Genomic DNA, 25,858 nt, shown 5'->3' with positions numbered 1-25,858 from the left:
AATCTCTTTAATAGCATTACGTCTGTCATAGGAATATATTAATGCCTTGGACGTTAATTGGGTGATTGAACATCCAGATTGTATTTTTTGAACGACTGGCTGATTTTGAATGCAGCTGGGATATTCCCTTGACAGTGAGCAGAGGATGGAACACATGTGGCAGATTGAGTATTTAAACAAGAGAACATGGCTCGCTTTCTCAAAGTCTTTAAGGGGGCTGGAAACAAGTGGCTCCTGTATAGGGGTCTCCGGGAAGCAGAGGTCTGGGTATCTAAGATATGCCAACATTGGCATAGTTGCTTGCCAGTCTCATGCAAACAAGGTGCGCCCACACTGACCCCACAAAAAATACCAGGGGATGGTGGTGGTGGTTGGGGAGAGGGACCATCTCAGTGGGAGCTGCCATGGTGGGATTTGAGCCCACGTCAACAAAGCATTAGCCTGGGTCTCTGGATTACTTGTCCAGTGACATTACCACAGGAGCACCATCTCCATCATATGATCATGCATTTCCTGCATTTTCCATCCATTCAAATAATATTCAGTGAGAATATGTACATCCCTGTAATTTAATTTATGCCATTGCACCTTACCTAGAATTTACAGCACAGAAACATATGGGGCGGAATTCTCTGTAGCCTGACGCCGGAATCGTGTTCGGTGATCGGGCAGAGAATGGATTTTCGGGCCGATATTGGTGCCGGTGCCGGTTTGACGTCGGTCCACCATGCTCCGCCCCCTCCAAACTGCCGTCATCATGGCACGCGCCGTTCAACGGCCCACCCACAATGCTCCGCCCCCCCCGATGGGCCGTGTTCCCGACGGCGCGGTACACGTGTAGTCCCAGCGGTCGGGAACCCGGCAGGCCGGCTGCGGACTGTGTCTAGCGTCGCCACACTCGGCCAGGATCCGTGCCACTGGCCGGGGCGGGGCGGGGGGGGGCCTTCTGCTAGGACTGGGGGGACTGGGTGGGCTGTGGGGTCGCGGATGGCGGGTTGGGTTCACGCACGGCCGGCGCCATGTTGTACGGCATGATCACTGCAGGTCGTGCATGCGTGGCGCAGGACCCGGCCATTCTCTGGCTATATTCGGCGCGGGAGGCTGGAGTTTCAGTTGCCGCCAGTGCTAGTCCCTCACTAGTACTGGAATTGGTGAGTATTTCACACCATTTTACGGTTGTGAAAGACCACACAGGCTCTCCTGGCGTCAACGTTTAGTCTCAGTAACGGAGAATCCAGCCCATGGTCTCTGCTGGTCCACATGAGCCTCCTCCTTCACCTCACCCTATCGACATATCCTATTCCATTTTCTCTCATGTATTTATCTAATTTCTTTTTAAATGCTTTTCATGGTGAAATGAAGAAACTGCAAATATTTGTGTCTTAACAGAAAAATAATTCCTGGCGACGAATAGAAGGAACTTCTCAACATTTTGGAGACAGTGTGATTAATCTAGTTGGTAAGGAATGCCCAGAAGCACATGCCCCCATTCATTTAGACATGAGGGATCCAGGAGCAGCTGTCTGTCTGGGCTCTCCAGGTTCTGCACTGCAACATCAGGCATTGGCACAACAGAACGTTTCAGTTAGCCAGGGATGTCCAGGGCCAGTCAAAATGTTGGGCTTAGCAGGGGAAAGAGTCAGCTCAGCTGAGGATAAGACAGCTGAGAAGAAGGCTAACCGTCTCAAAAGGAAAAGGGCTATGACAGAACACAGTGTAAAGAAGCCAGAAAACATGTTCCCGCCGAAACAGCCAGTGGTGTACAATGTGTCGAAGGATGACCAGGGCCACAGCACCAAAGGGATGGAGAAATCAACACCTCTGCCACAGATTTGTGATCTCTTCATTCTAGACAATGAACAAAGGTCTAAGGTACTGGAAGAGGTGACTCACGCATCAGTCATTGTTTTAACTATGGTGTATCAAGATGGATCTTCTCAGCTTACTGCAGTAAAGGTCAGTACAGTGATCAGGTTTGTCAAATACTGTATGTTTTAAAAGCTTTTTGTCCTGCTTTGGGGCTGGTTTAGCACAGTGGGCTAAACAGCTGGCTCGTAACGCAGAACAATGCCAGCAGCGCGGGTTCAATTCCCGTACCGGCCTCCCCGAACAGGCGCCGGAATGTGGCGACAAGGGGCTTTTCACAGTAACTTCATTGAAGCCTACTTGTGACAATAAGCGATTATTATTGTTATTATTATTGCTTTAAAACAATTACACTGATTAATATGGGATCATTGCTTTTATTGCCTCGATTCCCAATTTTCCTTTAGGTTACATGTTACTCTGCCACTTTCTATCATCGAATCTTGAAAGCATGGAAGTATATCTTCTCGCATAGAGCATTTGTTCCACAGTGCCTGTGCCAGCTCTTTGTAAGAGCTAGTCCCCCATCTCACTCTTTTCCCATAGCAGCAGCATGTATATATATTGAAACGGATGTGTTCACACACCCTGATATATTCCTGATGGCGATTTCCGTTGTTAATTGTGTCGATACCATTGTTGCACATAAATGTCTGTGACATCCGTAACACCGTAATAGGGATTCCCTGTTTAGACTACGCAACCCATTGCCACATTTTTCATTCACAAAAGCCTGTACATTGGTAAATTCTCAGTTTAAAAACCTTGCTTCGAGGCTGCATGCAGTTCCACACTCTAGCCACTTGGAGGCTCAGAAGAGCAGATTTTAATTTCTGAAACTCAAGTCACCTTGTTAAAGGTAGCCAGCATTGTTATAATGGAATCATAGAATCCCTACATTGCAGGAGGCCATTCGGCCCATCGGGTCTGCGCCGACTCTCTGAAAGAGCACCCTACCTAGGCCCCCGCTTCCGCTCTATCCCCATAACCCCATCTAATCTTTTGAACACCGAGGAACAATTTAGCATGGCCAATCCACCTAACCTTGGACTGTGGGAGGAAACCGGAGCATCCGGAGGAAATCCACGCAGACACGGGGAGAACGTGCAGACTCCACACAGTCACCTAAGGCCGGAATCAAACCCGGGTTTCTGGTGCCGTGAGGCAGCAGTGCTAACCACTGTGCCAATTCTCAATTAATAATAATAATAATAATAATAATCACTTATTGTCACAAATAGGCTTCAATGAAGCTACTGTGAAAAGCCCTGAGTCGCCCCTAGCCCCAGAGAATTACTTCTCTGCTCCTGATATCAAATATCAAATTGTTGATATTTAACAGCTAGCCAATTAGTCCCACTCCCCTTTCTCTGTGTAGCCTTGGAGATTTCTCCTTCTCAAGCATTTTGTTACTCATTCGTGGGATGTCAGCATTGCTGCCCAGACCAGCATTTACTGCCCATTGCTAATTGCCCTTAAGAAGATAGCGAGCCACCATCTTAAATTGCTGGATCCGTCTGGTGTAGGTAAATGGCAAGGGGAGGCGGTGAAGTAGTGGTATAGTCACTGGACTAGTAAACCAGAGACCCAGACAATGCTCTGGGGACCCAGGTTCGAATCCCATCACTGCAGATGGTGAAATTTGAATACAATTTTCAAAAAATCTGGAAAAATCCATTGTCGATTGTCGTAAAAGCCCATCTGGTTCACTAATGTCCTTTAGGGAAGGAAATCTGCCGTCCTTACCCGGTCTGGCCCACATGTGACTCCAGATCCACAGCAATGTGGTTGACTCTTAACTGTCCCCTCAAGGGCAAGTAGGGATGGGCAATAATAAATGCTGGCACAGCCTGCGATGCACACGTCCCATGAACAAATAAAAAAACCATAGAAAATAGATACATCAAGAGTGCTGTTAGGGAGGGGGTTCCAAGATTTTGACACTGAAGGATTGGCAATGTAATTCCCCAACAGGATGGTGTTTGGCTTGGAGGGGGCCCTGCTTGCAAACACTGGTGTTCCCATGCGAGGGCTGACCTGGGCCTTCCGGGTGGTACAGATCGCAGATTTCGCAGGTGCTGCTGAAGGAGCCTTGCGGAGTTGCTGCAGTGCAAATTGTAGATGGTACACACTGCTGCCACTGGTGGCATTGCTGGTGGAGGGAGTGGATATTGGAGGTGGGAATTGGGGAGCCAATCTAGCGAGTTACTGGATGATGTTGAGCGATTTGAGATGTTGCAGCTGAATTCATTCAGGCAAGTGGAGAGCATTCCATCGCACTCCTGATTTATGCCTTGTGGATGGTGGACATGCCTTTGGGAGTCAGAGGGATGAGTTACTTGCTGCAGAATTCCCAACCTCTGACCTGCTCTTGTAGCCTCAACATTTATATGGCTGGTCAAGTTCAGTCTCTGGTCAGTGGTAACCCCATGATGTTGATGGTGGGAGATTCGGCAATGGCAATGCCATTGAATGTCCGGGATTTGTTTATAATAATCTTTATTAGTGTCACATGTAGGCTTACATTCACACTGCAATGAAGTTACTGTGAAAATCCCCTAGTCGCCACACTCCGGCGCCTGTTCGGATACACTGAGGGAGAATTCAGAATGTCAAACCACATTAGAATACATTAGATCAGATGACCAAAAGTTTGGACAAAGAGATAAATCTGAAGGAATGTGTAAAAGGTGGAAATGTAGATGTTGCAGACAGGGAATTAGAGATGGGTCTGGTCAATTGGAGGCATGTCCATTATTGGTGAGCAGCTGTAATTGGGAATGCACAAGAGCCCAGAATTGGAGAAGCTCAGATATCTGAGGGTGGAGGTTGTAACGGAGATGCTATGGAGGTGGAATTGGGAGGTTTTCGCGATGGCACGAAGATGGGGTTGGAAGCTCATCTTGGGATCAAACGTAACACCAAGATTGAAACAGACTAGCTCATTTCAAACTTGCCAGGAAGAGGGATGGAGTTGGGGGCAGCTCGGGAAAAGAGTTTGGTGTGGTGATCGAAAACAATGACTGGTGTCCAATAAACAATCTGATAAATTAGCAGCAGTTGGGAGTTGAGAGGTGGTTGTGAGGTAGAGCTGGGTGTCATCATGTGAAAACTAATACTGTGCCTTCAGATGTTGCTGAGGAGTAACTTGTAGATGGGGAGACCACCAGAGGTAAAGGTATGGAAGCAGAAAGAAAAGCCATTGCATTGCAAAGTGCAGATCACCCATAGATGACGCCTGAATGCGGCGACTGCGAGCTCTCTCACACAGATCATCTTCTTACAGCTCCTATAACCATACTAAACTCTTAATGCTTCACCCGATGGCTGTGTCAATGTATTTACATTGTATTTTATGTTTGCTCTATTATGTATTTTCTTTTCATGTACGGAATGATCTGTTTGAGCTGCACGCAAACAATATTTTTCACTGTACCTAGGTACGCGTGACAATAAACTAATCCACCTAACATCACATCTTTCGGGACTTGTGGGAGGAAACCGGAGCACCCAGAGGAAACCCACGCACACAGACGGGGAGAATGTGCAGACTCCACACAGAGTGGCCCAAGCCGGGAATTGAACCCGGGTCCCTGGAGCTGTGAAGCAACCATGCTAACCACTGTGCTGCCGTGCTGCCGTGTTTACATTCTCTCTTGTTGGGGATGATCATTTGCCTGGCACTTGTGGCATGAATAACACTTGCCCCTTCTCAGTCCAAGCCTGAATATTGTCCAGGTCTTGCTGCGTATGGAAAGGGACTGCTTCAGTTTCTGAGGAGTTGCATCTGGTACTGAACGCAATGCATTCATCAACAAATGCCCCCAATCCAGACCTTACGAAAGTTCCCTTTTGGTAGTTATTGAATTTGCTTCATTTCAAGGTACTGCATTCCAGATCATAAGGTGCTGTGTAAAAACATTTCTCCACATCTCTCCCCACTAAATTTGTGTCCCCTGTTACTAACATTTCTGCCAGTGGAATCATTAACTTATTTATTCTATTAAAACATAATACTGAACACCTCCCCCCTTAACCTTTTCAAAGGGGATTAATCCCAATTTCCCCAATCTCTCCACATAATTGAAATTCCTCATCCCTGGAGCTGTTCTTGCAAACCTCTTCAGTGCCCTCTCTTAAGGATTAGATTAATGTGACGATGCAGAGGAAAGACATAAAACTAATCCAAATACCTCGAACACTGGTGAACTTAAACATTTTTTGTTTCCCCACAGAGGATTGTTACACACGCACCTCGGTCGGGATGTGTCTTGATTTTAAAATTCTCACCCTCATGTTTAAATCCCTGCAGCCTCACCTCTCCCTATCTCTCTAACCTGCTGCAGCCCTACAACCTTCTAAGATATCTGGCCTCCTCCAGTTTAGACCACATGCACTCTCTGATTTTAATCGCTCCACCATTGGTGGCTGAGGCACGATCAATTGGACTAAAGACGATAGTTGAATCCAAACTGAGGCTTTATTGCTATTAGATGTGTGGCCTCCCACAGCAGCTGACGAAATGGCTGCGGGCTGGAGGGCACGCATATTTATACCCCGCCTGCTGGGCGGAGCCGGCAGGCAGGGACTACAGGCGAACCTGTAGTGCAGGTTCTACCGTACATCCTCTAATAGAGGTACAACAGTGGTTTAACCACATTTACACCCTGTTAAAAATTGAGTCCGGCGGGGGTGGTGGATAACTAGATACAATAATGAGATAATATTTACAAAGCAAACAAATGTCCATTGACGTCCGGTGGACCGGTCAGAGGTTTAGCCGGTCCGGGGCCTTGATGTTCCTCTGGGAGCGACGAAGTGGTGTCGGCGATGTTGGTGCTGACCTGGTTGAAGGTGACTCCGGGAGCGTGCCGAAATCCTCTTCATCGTCGGGCGTGGGCAGAGGGGGGATGGACGATCCTGGGGGGGGTGCTGTTGTGAGCGACGGGGGAGGGGAGTGTGGCACGGGGGGGCGAAGGGGGTGGTGTGGGGGTGGAACCTGCTGGTGCCAGGTCCCTGAGGGAGACAGTATCCTGGCGGCCGTCGGGCAACACCACGTAGGCGTACTGGGGGTTTGCGTGGAGCAAGTGCACCCTCTCCACCAATGGGTCCGTCTTGTGGAGTCGGACATGTTTACGGAGAAGCGCGGTTTCCGGAGCTGTGAGCCAAGTCGGGAGCGACACTCCGGATGTGGACTTCCTGGGGAAGGCAAATAGCCGTTCATGCGGTGCACTGTTAGTAGCAGTGCAGAGTAATGAGCGAATGGAATGTAGTGCATCAGGGAGGACCTCTTGCCAGCGGGAGGCTGGGAGATTCCTGGACCGTAGGGCCAGCTGGACAGCCCTCCATACCGTCCCATTCTCCCTTTCTACCTGTCCGTTTCCCCGGGGGTTGTAGCTTGTCTGCTGGAGGCGATACCCCTGCTGAGCAGGAACTGACGTAACTCATCACTCATGAATGAGGATCCCCTGTCACTGTGGATGGAGGCGGGGAAACCGAACAGAGTGAAGATCGAATTGAGGGCTTTAATGACGGTGGCAGACATCATGTCGGGGCAAGGGATGGCGAAGGGGAACCGGGAGTATTCGTCGATCAGACTGAGGAAATATCATAGATTATCATAGAATTTACAGTGCAGAAGGAGGCCATTCGGCCCATCGAGTCTGCACCGGCTCTTGGAAAGAGCACCCTACCCAAGGTCAACACCTCCACCCTATCCCCATAACCCAGTAACCCCACCCAACATTAAGGGCAATTTTGGACACTAAGGGCAATTGATCATGGCCAATCCACCTAATCTGCACATCTTTGGACTGTGGGAGGAAACTGGAGCACCCGGAGGAAACCCACGCACACACGGGGAGGATGTGCAGACTTCGCACAGACAGTGACCTAAGCCGGAATCGAACCTGGGACCCTGGAGCTGTGAAGCGATTGTGCTATCCACAACGCTACCGTGTGACGATCGGTGGAGGGGAGGGGCCCTTTGAAATCCATGCTGAGGCATTCAAAGGGGCGATAGGCCTTCACCAGGCGTGCGCAGTCCGGCCGGTAGAAGTGCGCCTTGCACTCCGCACAGACTTGGCAGTCCCTGGTGATTGTCCTTACTTCCTCGACGGAGTAGAGCAGATTTCGTGCCTTAATGAAGTGGTACAACCGTGTGACTCCTGGGTGACAAAGGCTGTTGTGCAGCGTCCGGAATCGGTCCACTTGTGCGCTGGCACATGTACCTCGGGATAGGGTGTCTGGGGGCTCGTTGAGTTTGCCAGGGCGATACTTAATCTCATAGTTATAGGTGGAGAGCTCGATTCTCCACCGCAAGATTTTATCATTTTTGATCTTGCCCTGCTGTGTGTTGTTGAACATGAAGGCTACCAACCATTGGTCAGTGAGGAGAGTGAATCTCCTGCCGGCCAGGTAATGCCTCCAATGCCGCACAGCTTCAACGATAGCTTGGGCCTCTTTTTCGACGGATGAGTGCCGAATTTCAGAGGCATGAAGGGTGCGGGAAAAAAATGCCACGGGCCTGCCTGCCTGATTGAGGCTGGTGGCAAGGGCAATGTCTGATGCATCGCTTTCTACTTGGAAGGGCAGTGTTTCATCTACAGTGTGCACTGTGGCCTTGGCAATATCAGCTCTGATCCGTGCGAAGGCCTGCTGGGCCTCGACCGTCAGGGGGAATTGTATGAGTGGGCGGGCCTTGTCCGCATAGTTTGGGACCCACTGGGCACAGTATGAAAAGAACCCCAGGCAGCGTTTGAGGGCCTTGGGGCAGTGGGGGAGGGGGAGCTCCATGAGGGGCGCATGCGGTCAGGATCGGGCCCCAGAACTCTGTCCTGGACCACATAGCCGAGGATGGCTAAGCGGTTCGTGCTGAACACGCACTTCTCCTTGTTGTAAGTGAGGTTTAGGAGAGTAGCGGTGTGGAGAAATCTAGCATGGTTGGCCTTGTGGTCCTGCTGATCATGGCCGCAGATGGTGACGTTGTCTAGGTACGGAAAGGTGGCCCGCAATCCGTACTGGTCGACCATTCGGTCCATCTCCCTTTGGAAGACCGAGACCCCGTTAGTGAGGCCGAAGGGGACCCGAAGGAAGTGGTACAGGCGGCTGTCTGCCTTGAAGGCGGTGTATGGACGGTCTGATTTACGAATGGGGAGCTGGTGGTAGGCGGATTTCAGGTACACCATTGAGAAGACCCTGTACTGTGCAATCTGGTTAACCATGTCAGATATGCGTGGGAGGGGGAACGCGTCGAGCTGCGTGTACCGGTTGATGGTCTGGCTGTAGTCCACGACCATTCGGTGCTTCTCCCCAGTTTTAACTACTACCACTTGAACTCTCCAGGGGCTGTTGCTGGCCTCGATTATGCCTTCCCGAAGCAGCCGCTGGACTTCGGACCTGATGAAGGTCTTGTCCTGGGTGCTGTACCGTCTGCTCCTGGTGGCGGCGGGTTTGCAATCTGCAGTTAGATTGGCAAAGAGGGAAGGTGGGTCGACCTTTAGGGTCGCGAGGCCGCACACAGTAAGGGGTGGTAAGGGCCCTCCGAATTTCAGGGTTAGGCTCTGGAGGTTACACTGGAAATCCAGGCCGAGGATTAGTGCAGCGCAAAGGTTAGGGAGAACGTAGAGGCGGAAGCCGTGGAATTCTACGCCCTGGACCGTGAGCGTGACCGTTCAGTACCCCTGGATTGCTACGCAATAGGATCCGGAGGCCAGGGAGATTTTTTGATTGGCGGGGTGTATCGTGAGGGAGCAGCGCCTTACCGTATCCGGGTGTATGAGGCTTTCAGTGCTCCCGGAGTCCAGCAGGCAGGAGGTTACATGGCCGTCGACTTTCACGCTGGTGGATGCGTTGGTCAGGTTATGCGGGCGAGACTGGTCGATTGACATGGAGGCGAGCCTTGGTTAGTCGTCGGGTAATGGGGCGGCCGTTGAGCTCCGGTCCTGGAACGCCGGTGGTGCCCATGTGCTGAGGGATAGACAAGATGGTGGCGCCCGAAGTTCTTGAGGGTTACAGAATGGTGGCGCCCATGGAAGGCACGTTGCGGGGTGGAACAAGATGGTGGCACCCATGAAACGCACGTGTTGTGCGGAGGGGAAGATGGCGGTGCCCACTGGTCGCACGTGGTCTGGGGGGTGGAGGAGATGGCGGCGCCCATTGTCCATGACGGGGGGGGGGTGGGGGCGATAGCGGCTACTGAGCGGGCCTGACACACCGCGGCGAAGTGGCCTTCTTCCCGCAGGCTTTACAAAGGGCACGCGGGCCGGGCAACGCTGGCTGGCGTGTAACGCAGGAGTATTGGGTGGGCAGCGCACCTGCTTGGGCGAATGTCTGTGGGGTCCACGAAGCGTAGGAGGGTTGGGCCGGGCGGTTGGGGGCGTAGGACTGGACGTTGCGCAGGGTGACCATCATGGAGAGTGCTAGCGTTTTAGTCTCTGCGAGGTCGCGCGTGCCCCTTCTAGGAGCCGTTGGCATATGATATCTGACCCAATTCCAGTCACAAAGGCGTCCCGCATAAGGAGGTCTGAGTGCTCCTTGGCCGTGATGTCCTGGCAGTCACAGTCCCAGACTAGTGGGATTAGGGCCCTCTGGAAGTCTTCTATGGACTCACCAGGTAGTTGAGAGCGAGTGGTGAGTGCGTGCCTGGCGAAGAGCGTGTTCGTCTTCTGCTCGTAGTTGTTCTTGATTCGAGTCATGGCTTTGGCGTAGTTCGGCGCATCCTGGATTAGTGGGAGGACTTTGGGGTTCAACCTGGAATATTCAATCTGGATCTTCTAAGTCTCCGGAACAGGGGTTTGTGCCGCGTTGATATACGCTTCAAAGAAAGCTAGCCAGTGCTGGAAGTCCTTTCTGGTGTCGCTTGAGTGCGGATCCAGCTGCAGGCGATCCGGTTTAATATGGAGGTTCATCCTTAGAAACTGATCGGAATAAATTGAGGCACGATCAATTGGACAAAAGACGATAGTTGAATCCAAACTGAAGCTTTATTGCTATCAGATGTGTGGCCTCCCACAGCAGCTGGCGAAATGGCTGCGAGCCGGCGGACACGCTTATTTATACCCTGCCTCCTGGGCGGAGCCAGCAGGTAGGGGCTACAGGCGAACCTGAAGTGCAGGTTCTACCGTACATCCTCTAACAGAGGTACAACAGTGGTTTACCACAGTGGCCATACCCCCAGTTGCCTCAGCACTAAGCTCTGGCATTCCCTCCCTAAATTTCTCAGCCTCTCTACTTTGCTGACCCACAGACCCACAATCAGTAAGGATAAACGACAACACCTCCTCCACAATAGTCCTCAATACCGGGGCTCCACAAGGCTGCGTACGTAGCCCCTACTGTACTCCCTATACAAAGAACAAAGAACAAAGAAATGTACAGCACAGGAACAGGCCCTTCGGCCCTCCAAGCCCGTGCCGACCATACTGCCCGACTAAACTACAATCTTCTACACTAATATACACTTCTATACTCACACGGCTGCGAGGCACGATTTGGCTCCAACTCCATCTACAAGTTTTCTGATGACACGGGGTCGGGTCTCAAACAACGATGAGTCAGAGTACAGGAGGGAGATAGAGAGCCTAGTGGAGTGGTGTAACGACAACAATCTCTCCCTCAATGTCAGCAAAACTAAGGAGCTAGTCATTGACTTCAGGAAGTGAAGTGCTGCTGTCATGTGAGAGTACCTTTAAGAAATGGGTGTTTAAGAAATGTACCTTTAAGAAATGGGTGTTTATCAGTGATGTCAGATTGTGGGTGGAGCTGGGTTGTCTGTCAGCTTTTTACTTTTGTTTTAGGCTGTTTGCTGCAAGATGTGTTTTAGTTTCTTTTTCAGAGCTGGATAGCTACAGTCACAGCCAGAAGGGGTATTAGTCTCTCTCTCTATAATCTAAAAACTGTAAATCGATCCTTTGGTGATTTAAAGCTAATAACTGCTCTCAGTAGTGACTTTAACCTGATGTGCTTCTGTTAAAAGTTCTTTTTTAAGTCTTATGGATGTTAAAAGGACCGCTTAAGGATTACTTAGTGTTGTATTCTTTGGGGGTTGTATTTGAATTAATGGTTGCTAAGATGTTCACTGTATGTTTTAAAAAGGTTAACTTGAGTTCAGAGAATAAACATTGTTTTGCTTTAAAAAATACCTTTCCATTTCTGCTGTACCAAAGCTGTAGAGTGGGCCGTGTGCTCCCCATACCACAATCTATTAAAAGTTGTGGGTCAGGTGAATCCATGATACACTTTGGGGTTCTCTAAACCCTGGCCCATAACATATTGGGGGCTCGTCCGGGATAAAAGTCTATCTATTGGATTGGCTTAGTGAACTTAAAGACAGAGAGGGGTGAGCATATTGTGGTTGCTTTTCAGGTGTGGTATTTCAGTTTAAGTGGGGAGTATGTTGTGGACAATGGCTCTTTCAGAGGCTCTGAAGATTTTGGGGGTGGAGACGGTCACACGCAGTACCTTACGGACAGAGACTAAAAACAGACTGTTAGATTTGACAAAAACATTTCAGTTAACACCACCTGCCAAAATGCGAAAAGATGAGGTAATTATGGCGGTGGCTAAGCAGTTAAAGTTGCCTGAGATAGATTGACTCATTGGAAATGGCAAAAATTCAGTTACCAATTGAACAAATGGAACATGAGAAAGAATTAAAGCAGCTTGAATACGAAAGAGAGGAGAGAGCAGAAAAAGAAAGAGAAAGAGAGAGAAAGGAAAAAGAAAAGGAGAGAGAAGAAAGGAGAAAAGAAAGAATAGCCCTAGCAGAACGAAAAGAAAGAGAAAGGGAGATACAGATCAGGGAAAAAGATAAAGAGAGTTTGAACTTTGGAAAATGGCCATGAAACAAGACAGTCAGTTAAAATTGGCAGATGTAAAGGGAAACGTACAGTTGGATGATAGTGATGAGGATAGTGAGAAAGAGGTCAAAGTCGAAGGCTTGGTGGGGACCTATTTAAATATGTCCAAGCATTGCCAAGGTTTGATGAGAAGGAGGTTGAAGCCTTTTTCATTTAATTTGAGAAGGTAGCTAAACAAATGAAATGGCCGCAGGACATGTGGGTATTACTGATTCAAACAAAGCTGATAGGTAGGGCTTGTGAAGTATTTGCATCCCTACCGGAGGAGGTATCTGGGAAATATGAGGAGGTGAAAAAATCCATCTTAGGTGCATATGAACTAGTGCCTGAAGCCTACAGACAAAGGTTTAGAAATTTAAGGAAAGAATTTGGTCAAATTTACATAGAGTTTGAAAAGCTCAAACAGAGTAATTTTGATAAGTGGATAAGGGCTTTGAAAATAGACCAAACGTATGAAGCTATCAGAGAAATTATACTTTTGGAGGTGTTTAAAAATTCAATTCCTGATGTAGTGAGAACTCATGTGGAAGAGCAGAGGGTTAAAACTGCGAGATTAGCAGCAGAAATGGCCGACGATTATGAATTAGTCCATTCATCAAAGCTTGGTTTCCAACATCAGTTTCAGCCTGTGAGGGATAGAAACTGTGGATATGATAAATACTCAAGTGGTAAAGGTAAAGGTGATCTGATGGGAGATAATAAAGAGCGTGTACCTCAGACGAAAAAAGAAATCCAGGACGGTGGAAAAGAAATGAAAATTTTCAAATGTTTTCATTGTAATAAACTAGGCCATGTAAAGTCACAGTGTTGGTGGTTGAAGAAAAGCACTGGGAAGGCCGATGTGGTAAAACAGGATAAGACAGTGGGGTTTGTTAAAGTGGTAAAGGAAAGCACAAGTGAAGCGAAGGTGGTGCAAAAGATTGTACAGCCTGATCAAGAGGCGATTGATAAGAAGGTGCCAGATCTCTTGAAAGAATTTACTTGTATGGGTAAAGTTTACTCATGTGCATCAGGAGGAGCAGGTAAAGAAGTCACAATTTTAAGAGATACGGGAGCTAGTCAATCTTTAATGGTAAGAGATGAGGAGTTATGTCGTTTGGGAAGAATATTGCCAGAAAAGGTGGTAATATGTGGAATTCAGGGTGAAAGGAGTAGTGTTCCATTATATAAGGTAAGGTTGGAAAGTCCAGTGAAGTGAGTTGAGGTGGTAGTAGGAGTAATAGAGAAACTATCTTGTCCAGGAATACAGTTTATCTTGGGTAATGATATAGCTGGAATGCAGGTGGGAGTGATGCCTACTGTGGTTGATAAGCCAGTGGAAAATCAGACAACTGAAGTGTTGAAGGACGAATATCCTGGGATTTTTCCGGATTGTGTAGTAACAAGGTTGCAAAGTCACAGGTTAAGACAAGAGGAGAAATCAAAGAGTGAAGATGAAGTTGAAGTGCAATTATCAGAAACGATTTTTGATCAGATGGTTGAAAAAGAACAAGAACAGGTGGAGGATGAGGCGGATATTTTTAGTTCGGGAAAATTGGCAGAGTTACAACAGAAAGATGTAGAAATAAACCGGATGTATCAGAAAGCATACACAGAAGAGTAATCTGAGTGTATACCAGACTGTTATTACCGTAAAAGTGATGTCTTCATGAGAAAATGGAGACCTTTACATATGCAGGCGGATGAAAAGTGGGCAGAAGTTCATCAAGTAGTATTGCCAGTAGGGTATAGAAAGGAAGTGTTGCGAGTTGCACATGAGGTACCAGTGGGAGGTCATTTGGGAATAAGGAAAACTCAAGCTAAAATCCCAAAACATTTTTATTAGCCTGGACTACATAAAGATGTAGTTAAATTTTGCCAATCATGTCACACAAGTCAAGTGATAGGGAAACCTCAAGCAGTGCCCTTAATACCCATTCCAGCATTTGAGGAACCTTTTACAAGGGTCCTAATTGATTGCGTAGGACCACTTCCTAAAACAAAAAGTGGGAATCAATATCTTTTGACTATAATGGTTGTGTCTACTAGGTTTCCAGAGGCCATTCCAGTACGTAATATTACCGCTGAAAAGATTGTGAAGGAGATACTTAAATTCTTTACTAGATATGGACTACCCACAGAAATACAATCGGATCAAGGATCAAATTTTACTTCAAGGTTATTCAAAGAAGTTATGGATCGCTTAGGAATAAAACAATTTAAATCAACTGTGTACCATCCAGAATCACAGGGAGCGTTAGAAAGGTGGCATCAGACATTAAAGACAATGTTGAGGACGTATTATCACGATTATCCAGAGGATTGGGATAAAGGAATTCCATTCGTACTGTTTGCAATTAGGGATGCACCTAATGTGTCAACCAAATTTGGTCCTTTTGAACTAATTTTTGGTCATGAGGTAAGAGGACCACTTAAATTGATTAAGGAAAAATTGGTGGGTGAGAAATCAGAAATTACATTATTGGATTACGTCACATTTCAGGGAACGATTAAATAGAGTAGGTGAATTGGCTAGACAACATTTAAAAATTGCACAAAATGTGATGAAACGGGTAGCGGACAATAAATCTAAAGTTCGTAGTTTTGCCATTGGAGATAAAGTTTTAGTGTTGTTACCAGTGGTAGGTGAACCTTTAAAAGCAAGGTTTTGTGGACCTTATCAGATTGAGTGAAAATTAAGTGAGGTAATTATGTGGTAAAAACTCACCGAGTGTGTCATGTGAATATGCTTAAAGGGTACTTTGAAAGGGAAGGAGAGAAAAAGGAGGCGGTTTTAATGATTCTAACTCAAAGTGACAAACCAAATCCAGGTGGTGATTTTGACATACCTCAAATTAAATTGGAAAACAAGGATGTTCTTAAAAATTGGGATAAATTGTTGGGTTACCTTCCAGAGGAAAAACGGACTGACCTGAAAGAGTTATTGATATCACATGGGCAGGTTTGTGGAGATAAATTAGGAAGTACTAAAATGGCTATACAGTGTGTAGATGTAGGAAATGCTGTTCCAATCAAACAACATCCAGATAGACTTAACCCTTTAAAATTGGCACAGGTTAACAAAGAGATTGAGAGTATGCTTAAAAATGGCATAATTGAAGTGGATTGCAGCCAATGGAGCTCACCCATAGTGATGGTACCAAAACCAGATGGTACCCAACGGTTGTGTGTGGACTATAAAAAGGTTAATGCAGTTACAAGAACGGACTCTTATCCTATCCCACGTTTGGAGGATTGCATTGAGAAAGTGGGACAATCAGCTTTTATTTCCAAACTGGATTTACTTAAAGGTCACTGGCAGGTACCTTTATCCGAAAGGCGAAGGAGATTTCCGCTTTTGTGACTCCAGATGGTATATACCAATTCAAAGTATGCCATTTGACGTGAAAAACGCACCAGCCACATTTCAACGGTTAACTAACAAAGTTGTTTCAGGATTACCCAATTGTGCGGTATACAGTGACGACCTGGTAATTTTCAGCCAGACATGGACAGAACATTTGAAACATCTGATGGAGTTATTCGAACGACTTCAGGAGGTGGGTTTGGTGATAAACCTAGCCAAAAGTGAATTTGGAAAAGCCCAAGTCTCTTTCCTTGGCCATACAATCGGACAGGGTCGAATGGTCACACGAGATCTGAAACCAACAGTTATTGAGGAGTTTCCGATACCCTCAAGACGAAGGGAAATAATGCGATTTCTTGGCATGAGTGGATTTGATCGAACATTTGTGCAAAGGTTTTGTAGCGCGTTTGTGCCACTGACGGACTTACTCAAGAAGTGTAACAAATTCCAGTGGACAATGGAGTTTCAACAGGCATTTGACTGCTTGAAAGCTGTGATAACCAATGCTCCTAAGTTGGAGAATTGCAAGGGACTCTGTGATCAGATTGAACTAAAGTATCTGACTTTAAGGAGAAATGCCGAGACGTAGAGAAATGGACGGATCGTGCAGAGGCCTTCTTGTTCAAAGAGACTGTCAACCGAGATGAATTTCAGTTGGAGGAAGAAGAACAAAAATGGACTATATTATTACATCTGCTTGCGTGTGTTGATTTTTTTTTAAACAAAAAAGTATATTTACTGTGTGCATTTCTTAAAGGATAGTGAAAAGGTGAAAATTGGTTGAGGGGAATTGGCTTCATGAAATCAGTTGGACTAGTGCTGGAAAATGGGATTAGAATAGATATTGAAGTCCAGTGCAGACACGATGGGCAGAAGGGCATCTTTCTATCCTGTAAAGCTCCATGAATCTATCTTTTCAGCGGGTGGATTTAGGCATCAGAGAGTTATTAGCGCATTGTTAAATTGTCAGAGAGTTAGGGAGAAAGGCACTATATTATCTCTAAAGTGGATGAACACCATGTGATGTGGTCGGGAAGTACACAATAGTGTCAGTATACGGAGGTGGACAGAACAGAGTTCTTGACAATGTGCCATTTTTTGTTCTGGGTCTTCTTTATGTCCTTATGTCAACAAACATTTAAGATGTACCTATAACAAATCACTCCACTGCTTTGTCCTCCGCAGGAATCTACCTCTATGGTCAGTGGTTTCCTTCTTTTGGTAATGACTCAGTCGGATGACCCATCCTCCCTCATGAGTACTAAACGACGGGCTACAGAAAATGTCCTTCACAAATCAGACACAAGTCGCAGGTACTTCCACCTAAAACTGGAGCAGAATCCCACCTGGTTGCAACAAGGACAAAGCTACAGGGAATTTACCAGGTGAGAACGAGCACAAACTTGGGGTAGATTTAAGAGCTCTGCGCACAGCCTTTGTGAGTAAAGGATGTATTTTGGGGATTCAGGCATGGGAGTCATTCGGATAGATGCCAGTGTTGTAGTTGTACTGGACGCTAGGGGCATGGCAAGATCTGGAGCATAAATCTTCAGTACTATTGCTGGCATATTGTCAGGGCCATAGCTGTTGCCTTCAGCTGTTTCTTGATATCACGTGGAGGGAACTGAGTTGACTGAAGACTGGCATCTGTGATGATTGGGACCTTAAAGGGAGGCCAAGATGGATCATCCACTTGGCACTTCTGGCTGAATCGAATTGCAAACAGCTTGGAGCTGAATTCCCCCATGGCCCCTTCAATGAGTTCAGTGGGGGGCTGGTGGGCACTATTTGGCGGGAAATCGGTTTCACGTCGGTGTGAATTTCCCATGGCATCTTCTGCTGGTGCCTGCAATGGCGGACTGGAGTGAAACTGATTTGCATCCCACTACTGGGGAGCAGATGAAGGCCCGACCAGAATCTTTGCCCCCGACTCCTGATTCGCCGTGCCAGCAAGAAAACACGCCAGTCCAGAACATATCTGGAACAATGTGCATACAGATGTTGGGACTCACCTGCACAATGCCTGGGGCTGCCTCCGGAGTCTGGGATGGAAGCCGCCAGCACCCCTGGAACCCAGACCACCACAGCAGCAGGTGGGGGAAACATTTATCAGGCGATCCTTGCAGCTTCAGTGCCATAGAGAAGGTCCATCCAGTCTCAGAGTGCTCCTGGAGTTCCATCTCTTTTTCCTCAGGGGATCAATCTTATTTCTTCAATGGTGGGACAGTGATGTTAGGCACCTTTTCAATATGGTATCCAGATATGATAGTGTAACACTTGCCATCATGTCTGCCCCATCACGGAATACAGCGTTAAATACCCGGGGGCATAGTTAATGAGGTCGGCGTCAGAGGATATGGCGTGGTATTCTGCCGGCCTTCGCAGCGGTAAACATGCCACGGGATCTAGTCGCAGATGGGTGAGTTCCATCCTTTGTGCTGGGCTCCCCCATTGTTGAACATTTTTTTCTTTGTCCTCTCATGAAAGGTGGCATTGCTGGCACAGCCAGCATTCATTGCCCATTCCTCATTGCCCTTGGGCTGAGCCCATTCCTCATTGCCCTTGAACTGACTCCAATCTCATTGCCCTTGAACCGAGTCCATTCCTCATTGCCCTTGAACTGAATCCATTCCTCATTGCCCTTGAACTGAGCCCATTCCTTATTGCCATTGAACTGAGCCCACTCCTCATTGCCCTTGAACTGAGTCCATTCCTCATTGCCCTTGAACTGAGCCCATTCCTCGTTGCCGTTGAACTGAGCCCATTCCTCATTGCCCTTGAACTGACTCCAATTTCATTGCCCTTGAACCGAGTCCATTCCTCATTGCCCTTGAACTGAGTCCATTCCTCATTGCCCTTGAACTGACTCCAATCTCATTGCCCTTGAACCGAGTCCACTCCTCATTGCCCTTGAACTGAGTCCATTCCTCATTGCCCTTGCACTGCGTCCATTCCTCATTGCCCTTGAACTGAGTTCATTCCTCATTGACCTTGTGCTGAATCCATTCCTCATAGCCCTTGAACTGAGCCCATTCCTCATTGCCCTTGAACTGAGCCCATTCCCCATTGCCCTTGAACTGAGTCCATTCCTCATTGCCCTTGAACTGAGCCCATTCCTCATTGCCCTTGAACCGAGTCCATTCCTCATTGCCCTTGAACTGAGTCCATTCCTCATTGCCCTTGAACTGACTCCAATCTCATTGCCCTTGAACCGAGTCCACTTCTCGTTGCCCTTGAACTGAGTCCATTCCTCATTGCCCTTGCACTGAGTCCATTCCTCATTACCCTTGAACTGAGTTCATTCCTCATTGCCCTTGAACTGAGCCCATTCCTCATTGCCCTTGAACTGAGCCCATTCCTCATTGCCCTTGAATGACTCCAATCTCCTTGCCCTTGAACTGAGCCCATTCCTCATTGCCCTTGAACCGAGACCATTCCTCATTGCCCTTGAACTGAGCCCATTCCTCATTGCCCTTGAACTGAGCCCATTCCTCATTGCCCTTGAACAGAGTCCATTCCTCATTGCCCTTGAATCAAGTCCATTCCTCATTGCACTTGAACTGAGCCCATTCCTCATTGCCCTTGAACTGAGTCCATTCCTCATTGCCCTTGAACCGAGTCCATTCCTCATTGCACTTGAACTGAGCCCATTCCTCATTGCCCTTGAACTGAGTCCATTCCTCATTGCCATTGAACTGAGCCCATTCCTCATTGCCCTTGAACTGAGTCCATTCCTCATTGCCCTTGAACTGAGCCCATTCCTCGTTGCCCTTGAACTGAGCCCATTCCTCATTGCCCTTGAACTGACTCCAATTTCATTGCCCTTGAACCGAGTCGATTCCTCATTGCCCTTGAACTGAGTCGATTCCTCATTGCCCTTGAACGGAGTACATTTCTCATTGCCCTGGAACTGAGCCCATTCCTCATTGCCCTTGAACTGAGCCCATTCCTCATTGCACTTGAACCGAGTCCACTCCTCATTGCCCTTGAACCGAGCCCATTCCTCATTGCCCTTGAACCGAGTCCATTCCTCATAGCCCTTGAACTGAGCCCACTCCTCATTGCCCTTGAACTGAGTCCATTCCTCATTGCCCTTGAACTGAGTCCATTCCTCATTGCCCTTGAACTGAGCCCATTCCTCATTGCCCTTGAACTGTGCCCGTTCCTCATTGCCCTTGTACCGAGTCTATTCCTCATTGCCCTTGAACTGAGTCCATTCCTCATTGCCCTTGGACTGAGTCCATTCCTCATTGCCCTTGAACTGAGTCCATTCATCATTGCCCTTGAACCGAGTCCATTCCTCATTGCCCTTGAACTGAGCCCATTCCTCATTGCCCTTGATCTGAGCCCATTTCTCATTGCCCTGCAACTGAGCCCATTCCTCATTGCCCTTGGACTGAGTCCATTCCTCATTGCCCTTGAACTGAGTCCATTCCTCATTGCCCTTGAACCGAGTCCATTCCTCATTGCCCTTCAACTGAGCCCATTCCTCATTGCCCTTGAACTGTGCCCATTCCTCATTGCCCTTGTACCGAGTCCATTCCTCATTTCCCTTGAACCGAGTCCATTCCTCATTGCCCTTGTACCGAGTCCATTCCTCATTGCCCTTGTACCAAATCCATTCCTCATTGCCCTTGAACTGAGTCCATTCCTCATTGCCCTTGTACCGAGTCCATTCCTCATTGCCCTTGAACCGAGCCCATTACTCATTGCCCTCGAACCGAGCCCATTCCCCATTGCCCTTGATCTGAGCCCATTCCTCATTGCCCTTGAACTGAGTCCATTCCTCATTGCCCTTGAACCGAGTCCATTACTCATTGCCCTTGAACCGAGTCCATTCCTCATTGCCCTTGAACCGAGTCCATTCCTCATTGCCCTTGAACTGTGCCCATTCCTCATTGCCCTTGAACGGAGTACATTCCTCATTGCCCTTGAACTGAGTCCATTCCTCATTGCCCTTGACCTGAGCCCATTCCTCATTGCCCTTGAACTGAGACCATTCCTCATTGCCCTTGAACTGAGTCCATTCCTCATTGCCCTTGAACCGAGTCCATTCCTCATTGCCCTTGAACCGAATCCATTCCTCATTGCCCTTGAACTGTGCCCATTCCTCATTGCCCTTGAACGGAGTACATTCCTCTTTGACCCTTGAACTGAGTCCATTCCTCATTGCCCTTGCACTGAGCCCATTCCTCATTGACCCTTGAACTGAGTCCATTCCTCATTGCCCTTGAACTGAGCCCATTACTCATTGCCCTTGTACTGGGTCCATTCCTCATTGCGCATGAACTGAGTCCATTCCTCATTGCCCTTGAACTGAGCCCATTCCTCATTGCCCTTGGACTGAGTCCTTTCCTCATTGCCCTTGAACTGAGTCCATTCCTCATTGCCCTTGAACGAAGTCCATTCCTCATTGCCCTTGAACTGAGCCCATTCCTCATTGCCCTTGAACTGTGCCCATTCCTCATTGCCCTTGAACTGAGCCCATTTCTCATTGCCCTGGAACTGAGCCCATTCCTCATTGCCCTTGGACTGAGTCCATTCCTCATTGCCCTTGAACTGACCCCATTCCTCATTGCCCTTGGACTGAGTCCATTCCTCATTGCCCTTGAACTGAGTCCATTCCTCATTGCCCTTGAACCGAGTCCATTCCTCATTGCCCTTGAACCGAGCCCATTCCTCATTGCCCTTGAACTGAGCCCATTCCTCATTGCCCTTGATCTGAGCACATTTCTCATTGCCCTGCAACTGAGCCCATTCCTCATTGCCCTTTGACTGAGTCCATTCCTCATTGCCCTTGAACTGAGTCCATTCCTGATTGCCCTTGAACCGAGTCCATTCCTCATTGCCCTTCAACTGAGCCCATTCCTCATTGCCCTTGAACTGTGCCCATTCCTCATTGCCCTTGTACCGAGTCCATTCCTCATTGCCCTTGAACCGAGTCCGTTCCTCATTGCCCTTGTACCGAGCCCATTCCTCATTGCCCTTGAACTGTGCCCATTCCTCATTGCCCTTGAACTGTGCCCGTTCCTCATTGCCCTTGTACCGAGTCCATTCCTCATTGCCCTTGAACTGACCCCATTCCTCATTGCCCTTGGACTGAGTCCATTCCTCATTGCCCTTGAACTGAGTCCATTCCTCATTGCCCTTGAACCGAGTCCATTCCTCATTGCCCTTGAACCGAGCCCATTCCTCATTGCCCTTGAACTGAGCCCATTCCTCATTGCCCTTGATCTGAGCACATTTCTCATTGCCCTGCAACTGAGCCCATTCCTCATTGCCCTTGAACTGAGTCCATTCCTGATTGCCCTTGAACCGAGTCCATTCCTGATTGCCCTTGAACCGAGTCCATTCCTCATTGCCCTTCAACTGAGTCCATTCCTGATTGCCCTTGAACCGAGTCTATTCCTCATTGCCCTTCAACTGAGCCCACTCCTCATTGCCCTTGAACTGTGCCCATTCCTCATTGCCCTTGTACCGAGTCCATTCCTCATTGCCCTTGAACCGAGTCCGTTCCTCATTGCCCTTGTACCGAGTCCATTCCTCATTGCCCTTGTACCGAGTCCATTCCTCATTGCCCTTGAACTGAGTCCATTCCTCATTGCCCTTGTACTGAGTCCATTCCTCATTGCCCTTGAACCGAGCCCATTTCTCATTGCCCTCGAACCGAGCCCATTCCTCATTGCCCTTGAACTGAGTCCATTCCTCATTGCCCTTGAACCGAGTCCATTCCTCATTGCCCTTGAACGGAGTACATTCCTCATTGCCCTTGAACCGAGTCCATTACTCATTGCCCTTGAACCGAGTCCATTCCTCATTGCCTTTGAACCTAGTCCATTCCTCATTGCCCTTGAACTGTGCCCATTCCTCATTGCCCTTGCACTGAGTCCATTCCTCATTGCCCTTGAACTGAGTTCATTCCTCATTGACCTTGTGCTGAATCCACTCCTCATAGCCCTTGAACTGAGCCCATTCCTCATTGCCCTTGAACTGAGCCCATTCCTCATTGCCCTTGAACTGAGTCCATTCCTCATTGCCCTTGAACTGAGCCCATTCCTCATTGCCCTTGAACCGAGTCCATTCCTCATTGCCCTTGAACTGAGTCCATTCCTCATTGCCCTTGAACTGACTCCAATCTCATTGCCCTTGAACCGAGTCCATTCTCGTTGCCCTTGAACTGAGTCCATTCCTCATTGCCCTTGCACTGAGTCCATTCCTCATTACCCTTGAACTGAGTTCATTCCTCATTGCCCTTGAACTGAGCCCATTCCTCATTGTCCTTGAACTGAGCCCATTCCTCATTGCCCTTGAATGACTCCAATCTCCTTGCCCTTGAACTGAGCCCATTCCTCATTGCCCTTGAACCGAGACCATTCCTCATTGCCCTTGAACTGAGCCCATTCCTCATTGCCCTTGAACTGAGCCCATTCCTCATTGCCCTTGAACCGAGTCCATTCCTCATTGCACTTGAACTGAGCCCATTCCTCATTGCCCTTGAACTGAGCCCATTCCTCATTGCACTTGAACTGAGCCCATTCCTCATTGCCCTTGAACTGAGTCCATTCCTCATTGCCCTTGAACCAAGTCCATTCCTCATTGCCCTTGAACTGAGCCCATTCCTCATTGCCCTTGAACTGTGCCTGTTCCTCATTGCCCTTGTACCGAGTCTATTCCTCATTGCCCTTGAACTGAGTCCATTCCTCATTGCCCTTGGACTGAGTCCATTCCTCATTGCCCTTGAACTGAGTCCATTCATCATTGCCCTTGAACCGAGTCCATTCCTCATTGCCCTTGAAATGAGCCCATTCCTCATTGCCCTTGATCTGAGCCCATTTCTCATTGCCCTGCAACTGAGCCCATTCCTCATTGCCCTTGGACTGAGTCCATTCCTCATTGCCCTTGAACTGAGTCCATTCCTCATTGCCCTTGAACCGAGTCCATTCCTCATTGGCCTTCAACTGAGCCCATTCCTCATTGCCCTTGAACTGTGCCCATTCCTCATTGCCCTTGTACCGAGTCCATTCCTCATTTCCCTTGAACCGAGTCCATTCCTCATTGCCCTTGTACCGAGTCCATTCCTCATTGCCCTTGTACCGAGTCCATTCCTCATTGCCCTTGAACTGAGTCCTTTCCTCATTGCCCTTGTACCGAGTCCATTCCTCATTGCCCTTGAACCGAGCCCATTTCTCATTGCCCTCGAACCGAGCCCATTCCTCATTGCCCTTGAACTGAGTCCATTCCTCATTGCCCTTGAACCGAGTCCATTCCTCATTGCCCTTGAACGGAGTACATTCCTCATTGCCCTTGAACCGAGTCCATTACTCATTGCCTTTGAACCGAGTCCATTCCTCATTGCCTTTGAACTGAGTCCATTCCTCATTGCCCTTGAACCGAGTCCATTCCTCATTGCCCTTGAACGGAGTACATTCCTCATTGCCCTTGAACTGAGCCCATTCCTCATTGCCCTTGAACCGAGTCCATTCCTCATTGCCCTTGAACTGTGCCCATTCCTCATTGCCCTTGAACGGAGTACATTCCTCATTGCCCTTGAACTGAGTCCATTCCTCATTGCCCTTGACCTGAGCCCATTCCTCATTGCCCTTGAACTGAGACCATTCCTCATTGCCCTTGAACTGAGTCCATTCCTCATTGCCCTTGAACCGAGTCCATTCCTCATTGCCCTTGAACCGAGTCCATTCCTCATTGCCCTTGAACTGTGCCCATTCCTCATTGCCCTTGAACGGAGTACATTCCTCTTTGACCCTTGAACTGATTCCATTCCTCATTGCCCTTGCACTGAGCCCATTCCTCATTGACCCTTGAACTGAGTCCATTCCTCATTGCCCTTGAACTGAGCCCATTACTCATTGCCCTTGAACTGGGTCCATTCCTCATTGCCCATGAACTGAGTCCATTCATCATTGCCCTTGAACTGAGCCCATTCCTGATTGCCCTTGGACTGAGTCCATTCCTCATTGCCCTTGAACTGAGTCCATTCCTCATTGCCCTTGAACGTCCATTCCTCATTGCCCTTGAACTGAGCCCATTCCTCATTGCCCTTGAACTGTGCCCATTCCTCATTGCCCTTGAACTGAGCCCATTTCTCATTGCCCTGGAACTGAGCCCATTCCTCATTGCCCTTGGACTGAGTCCATTCCTCATTGCCCTTGAACTGAGTCCATTCCTCATTGCCCTTGAACCAAGTGCATTCCTCATTGCCCTTGAACTGAGCCCATTTCTCATTGCCCAGGAACTGAGCCCATTCCTCATTGCCCTTGAACTGAGCCCATTCCTCATTGCCCTTGAACCAAGTCCATTCCTCATTGCCCTTGAACTGAGTCCATTCCTCAGTGCCCTTGAACCAAGTCCATTTCTCATTGCCCTTGTACCGAGTCCATTCCTCATTGCCCTTGAACGGAGCCCATTCCTCATTGCCCTTGAACGGAGTACATTCCTCTTTGACCCTTGAACTGATTCCATTCCTCATTGCCCTTGCACTGAGCCCATTCCTCATTGACCCTTGAACTGAGTCCATTCCTCATTGCCCTTGAACTGAGCCCATTACTCATTGCCCTTGAACTGGGTCCATTCCTCATTGCCCATGAACTGAGTCCATTCCTCATTGCCCTTGAACTGAGCCCATTCCTGATTGCCCTTGGACTGAGTCCATTCCTCATTGCCCTTGAACTGAGTCCATTCCTCATTGCCCTTGAACCAAGTCCATTCCTCATTGCCCTTGAACTGAGCCCATTCCTCATTGCCCTTGAACTGTGCCCATTCCTCATTG

General features: G+C 48.2%; 1 protein-coding gene across 1 annotated transcript in view; it reads left to right on the top strand.

Moving 5' to 3' along the window:
* LOC140429958 (uncharacterized) overlaps nt 1-25,858 on the top strand; it is a 234,301-nt gene that overhangs the window by 72,310 nt on the left and 136,133 nt on the right. The window contains exons 5-6 of the mRNA XM_072517548.1: nt 1,390-1,956; nt 17,257-17,456. Coding sequence (XP_072373649.1) covers nt 1,390-1,956; nt 17,257-17,456 — 767 coding nt within the window. The remainder of the gene's footprint in view (nt 1-1,389; nt 1,957-17,256; nt 17,457-25,858) is intronic.

Source organism: Scyliorhinus torazame, chromosome 9 (genome assembly GCF_047496885.1).
Source record: "Scyliorhinus torazame isolate Kashiwa2021f chromosome 9, sScyTor2.1, whole genome shotgun sequence".
NCBI classification, from domain to species: domain Eukaryota; kingdom Metazoa; phylum Chordata; class Chondrichthyes; order Carcharhiniformes; family Scyliorhinidae; genus Scyliorhinus; species Scyliorhinus torazame.
Note: the sequence above shows the minus strand (reverse complement) of the source record. Positions and strands in the feature narration are given on the sequence as shown.